The 5,614-nt window shown below is 41.4% G+C and overlaps 1 protein-coding gene across 3 annotated transcripts in view; it reads right to left on the bottom strand.

Moving 5' to 3' along the window:
* Positions 1–5,614, bottom strand: part of grin2ca (glutamate receptor, ionotropic, N-methyl D-aspartate 2Ca) — a 50,576-nt gene that overhangs the window by 34,717 nt on the left and 10,245 nt on the right. For 2 of the 3 annotated variants that reach the window (XM_008294584.1, XM_008294585.1), the window contains exon 2: positions 1–584. This exon is cut by the window's left edge. In XM_008294584.1, the coding sequence (XP_008292806.1) occupies positions 1–584 (584 nt within the window). The remainder of the gene's footprint in view (positions 585–5,614) is intronic. The other variant, XM_008294583.1, reaches the window with a different exon arrangement.

Genomic DNA, 5,614 nt, shown 5'->3' with positions numbered 1-5,614 from the left:
GTAGCTGATGCCTTGACGGGGTTGTGACAGTCACTGTGACCTTCGGGTATGAAGCCTCTTTGTTTCCGAAAGCTCTGCACGCCTTTCACCACAATGGCCACCCCATCCCGAACTCTCTTCCTCAGGCTCATCCTCCACCGGTCTGTGATGATGCTGATGAGCCCCACAGGGAAGCTGTCAGGGGGAGGGATGTCTGGGTTTCCCACAGCCAGGCTGGGGATAATCCAGATGTAACCCGGCCCCACCAGTCCAGCCTCGGCAGCCATGGAAAACAGATACTGGGCCTCTTCGTGGGAGCAGTAGACCAGCAGCACTTGGGCGTCGATCTGCTGGAGGAGCCTCCGTGCTCGAATGTCGTTCATGCTGTCGGCAGACATGTCGAAGGTCAGAACATCCTGCAGGTCCCACATGAAGTAGCTGGTGTCAGTGAAGGACTTGATGTAATCCACGTAGGTTTCATAACCCGGGTAAAGGCTGGTTATGACCACGAAACTGTCCCAATTGTACTCCTCCATCACCTTGAACATGCCGTTGATCTGCTGCTCAATGGAGGACCCCAACTGGAGGAAGTTGGAGCCCTCACCCTGTAGAAAGAGGGGAAACAGAGTCACTGTAGAGAGACCTTTATAGTTAGTTAACCAGCTGCATGCAGTTTGCTCTTGATTAACAAGCAAAATGAATACATCTTAATTCAATTTGTACAATGTGCAGCGAGATCTCTGGAGGGCTTCCACGCCAACAAGACCACACGCTCGTAATTTACCCTCGGACAAATCACACATTGAGAAGTGAGTTGCCCAACCAGTGGGCTCTGTAGTGCAGCTTTGACAGAAGCTAAGTGGTTCTGCTTTATTTTGCTCTTCCAGGAGCTGCAGACTCATTCATCACTTAAACCCACATGTCTTACTTTTGCCGTGCAAACACTGGCCGTCATCCATACTTGCAAATTCAGAGGGATGGCACTATCACTGTGGCCAGCGCCTGCTCTGTGTTTCATCTGTCTTTTCTGAAAACGTTGTGACCTTGAGAGAGGAATGAGGATGGCTTCTCTTTTAAGTGTATTATTAAAAGAAGTGGAGAGCAGAGAAAAATGCTTCATAGCATCTCGTGGCGTGAGATACATTTCCCTTTAGATCGTCATGAAAACGGTCGCGCCCTCACTTTTAACACTCTGCTGGTGAAACATCATTTCACATGGACTCATTATTTTTGCCCGAGCATACAACAGAAAGTATTGTGCATATGAATTCATGACTTTTCTGTGAGGAGAAAGGTACAAAAAGACATGGAAAATAAACACAACAGCCATGGTTGTAAGTGTTCATTATCAAGGAACTGCATGTACAAATCTATTTTTGAAAACTCGCTCCATTTGCATTTTTTTTGTGTCAAAGTTCAGCATGTTCCCAACATTTCTCAGCAATGAGAGCTTTGCGTTGTAGCGAGATGATCAATGTTGAACACCACATCTGTCAGTGGTTTTAATATCGCGACTTATTGGTGTATCTATCATTATCAGTGACACAATCATTTATATTTTATGTTCGTATGTTTACGTAGGTATTTCCTATCCCAGAAAATTTGCTATAAAATGCACCTTTTCCTAAAATGTATGTGCATGTGCGTTTATCTATCAGTACCGGTTTGCTTACTTTTTTATTCTGGGTGTAATGAAATGCCAGTTTCTATTTTTACATCCAGACTCCCTCCATGTCCTCGAATTTGTTGTGTTTCACACATGTTTAGCCATCCGTGGTAATTTCAGTGTTGGTTCCTTCTCCAATTTACCCTTAATATACATAACAGAGGAAGCTTTATGGTACGTGACCACAGGGGCGTTTTCGCTTCCGAACATTTGTTGCTTGATGGCCGTACAACTCGGCGGCATCACAATAGATGATCAATCCTCAACAGGGATCTAATGCAGGCCTCACCCTTCACATTTGAGGCAAGAAAAGAGCTGTACAGTGCTGTATCTGTCTTCATTTTAGATCAGTAATGGTTGCTTTAAAACTTAACTGGAGATTCCAGATGCGCTGAGCAGCTCCCAGATGCTACTGACTTCCATACAGTAGCCTAGACCTCAGCTTTATTCAGATGAGGAGCGGGCAGCACAATGCTCGATCTCATTAGATGCATCACAATGCAACTATAATGCATTGCAGGGCTGCTCACGCAGACAGTAAATGAGAAGCACTGAAGTGATGGATTGAGTTGACACGTACCATTAGAGTCTTACAGATTCTAGTGTAGCACTGAGATGCTGCATCTGAGGTGCTTGACATGGTCTTCAATTCATCATTCATTTTAGGTTTAGTTACCCTTTAAAGTTTTGGTCTAACCTTTAAACATCAACTGATCAACTAGCCTGTGTGCTTGATGGTTACTTTTGTAATAATTTTTTTATGTGTTGAACTCAACACACAAAGTTATATTTTCTTAGAAAAATCCAAATTATTGTTTCTTTTAAATGAAATAACGTTAAAGGTTTGAGAGCTTCTGGTAGAATATAATCTGCGGTCTTCCAAAAAGGATGTGTTTCCTTATTCAAATTAGCTCTCTTTAGCATTATGTTTGGTGAAAATAAATGAATTTAAAGGAAATGTAGGATAAGCTGTTAGAAACGTAGTCATTTATTATTAGCAGGAAGCTATCTGTACCTATGTGTTCATTCATGAAAGGTTTTTACATCAATATAATAACCTTGTAGTCTTTACGGTTATTATAATGGCTCATAAGAAATAAAAAACAAATTTAAAATGGTTTTGAACCATGAATAAGGCCAACTTACTGTTACACTAAAGGGTAGCATATAAGAAAATGATACTCAAATACTGGCATCTGCTAAGAATACCAGGGTAAAGGGTTTATAAATTGTAGAAATCACTTGATTGATGTCAATAAACCACTTACTATGGATCAGTTAGAAGCGTTTGATGAGAAACAAGACAATGTATGTACATTTCTGAGAGGAATTGATTGTTGAGTGCTCTAAAAACCCATATTTAATAATTTCCCAAGATTTAAAATGGCATGCTATGAGAAAATAAGAAGCCATGCCAATTATGCAAAGGGCAAAAAAAAATATTAACTATAATTTCATTCATTGGTTTTAATATAAGTACTTTAGAAAGGGTGAATTATTAGAAATAAGTGTTGGAGAACAAGCAGCAGAGACCAGCAGTGTGAACCATGACCGTATCTCTTCTCAGTAATTAATTGAGGTATCTCAATTAATGTGAAGGTGATGGACTGATTCGCATTCAGAACAGAGACTATTGATTACTCAGGAGCTTCCAGTTAGTCTGCCTCATCTTTACTGTGCCACATTACTCTGTAAATCAAACATCATTATTAAATCCTGAAATATTTATAATAGTGTCATATTAATATGAGTGACTGTATAAAGTTTTGTTGTCTACAATTAATAGGATTCATTGACAACAGTTTATTTTTATTTTTTTTATAAACAAACTTAACTGGCGCTTTCTAAAGTACATGTTTGCACTGGTGGTGTGATCTTGGTATTAAACCGTTTCGGCTCTGTCAGGCTGATAGGTAGGTGGCCCCCGACTGACCCTCTCCCTCTCTGGGGAAAAAGCACTCCATCCTGAGCACCGAGCCCTCAGAGCTCAGAAAATGGAGGGGTCAGGTGTCCTGAGACTGCAAACCGGCCTGTGATCTTATTCATTCTGTCTTCTCGTCGTCCTTGAGAGAAGTTCAGCGGTCTTGTGATGTATGAGCGTCTTACAGTTTCAGACGTCACAGCTAAATCCACTGACTTTGTGCCTCTACCATGCTCACGCGCCTGAAAATATCTTCCTTTTCTGTTGCCTTGTTTCACTTGTCACTGCCCTTGTTTGCTCAGACTTGTTCCCAAACTGTGAAGAATCTCTATTTATTATAGAGGTCTTTGATGTATAGTTTTTGATGCACCATTTTTCTTATTCATAGGAAGATAAGTTGCCTCAACCGACAACCATAATGAACGCAAAGAAAAATGAATATTAATTCTTCGGCAGTGATTCTTTTTCATTTATCAGTCATTAAATTAAACCCCAAAGCTCATATCTTTTCCTTTACGATGCCTCGTCTCCTTATGTCACTGATTAATATTCACATAAATGACATTCTGTTATCAGCTTCTTTACTAGGAATTGGTTCTGCTGCTCAGTGAGGACCTGCTGCGGACTAAGATGGATTAGACCGCACTGGAGGTCGGCCGGCTGCATACTGGGTGCAAAGGATCTTATGCAGGTTAGTCACGGAGAAGCTTGAGAAGATCATATAAATCTACTCATTTTCTCCTTCCTCTCACTGTCCCACAGCAAATCTGTCAGCGTTATTGCCTCGCTCCTGTACGTGCAGCTGCCCGTTTCGGCAACAACTGCGATGGCGCACAATCAGTTTGTTCCGTGGCAGGTGCCAAAGGTGTCAGAGAAGTGTCTGCGCAGGTGTGTGTGTTCAACACATCAGCTTCTGTTTCTGTATGCTTTGTACATGCTTACTAGCCCACGGGTCTGTCAGATTAAAGCCCCCTGCAAACTGCATTCTCAACAGCTCAATTAGCAGAGAGCAAACTGATAGCGCAGTCCAAATGAGCCTGGGGCATTACCACAGGCTCAGCTGCAGCTCAAAGCCTGAAGTCACGACCGGCTTGTCAGTGTGCAGAGCATGCAGAGGACTGTCCAAGGCATATGATTGTAGGGAATGAAGTGAAGCCAGCAGTCATTTACACAAAATGTAGAATAAATTGTCCACCAGTAGAGATCACCTGTCTACAAAGCAAATGCAGATTTAAGAGTTTAGTCGGCTTGAAATGAACAAATCGTGTGATGTCTTATTTGAAGGCATTTGAAGGGGAAAAAAAGGGAAAATCTGTCTTCTGTGTTGTCATCTCAATGTGCTGAAGTCAACAAAGTACCTACACTTGGAAACTTGGCAGCAGCTAAAACTCTTTGAAACTTCTGCTGACTTCCAAGTGTGTTACAGGGTGTCTCAGTACACTGTGACATCGCTCTTGGCGAAGGCTGCATCTGCTGATTATTTTCTGTGTTCATCAGTTTGTCGATTAGTCTTGCGATTAATTGTTGGGTCTTGAAGATGTCAGAAAATGAAGATAAAAGCTTAAGATTCTGTATTTCGATGTTTTGTTTTGTCTAGAACTCAGTTTACTGTCAAGGAGAAGTAAATAGTAAAAGGTCCACACTGACTTTTAGGACCACGATGATAGATGTGAAACTTTCAACCAGAGAATGAAAAAAGTATGTTTGAGAGTAACTTGTTTCGCTTTTAGACTCTCACTACCTGCGGTCTCTGCCAGTATTTGAAGCTTGTTTGACTGATAAATTGACGGATGCGTGCTCTCTCTGGCTGCGATTTACAGCCTGTTCTGCACAGTTGACTACAATAAATAATGATGCACGTTATAACAAGAGGGGATAAGTCAAAAGCAACTAGACTAGCTTTAGATTCTTGAAGACGTTTTGTGTCTTGCGCAAAAGATGCATCTGTGGCCTGTGATTTGTGAGAACCTGCAGCTACTATTAATAATTCTAAACATTAGTTTCACTTAAATGTGCTCTTTTTGTCTTTGAGCTTTGCCTATAGCTTA

Source organism: Stegastes partitus, unplaced genomic scaffold (assembly GCF_000690725.1).
Source record: "Stegastes partitus isolate 25-593 unplaced genomic scaffold, Stegastes_partitus-1.0.2 Scaffold975, whole genome shotgun sequence".
NCBI lineage: Eukaryota > Metazoa > Chordata > Actinopteri > Pomacentridae > Stegastes > Stegastes partitus.
The sequence above is the reverse complement of the archived record's forward strand: the minus strand, read 5'-3'. Positions and strand labels throughout refer to the sequence as shown.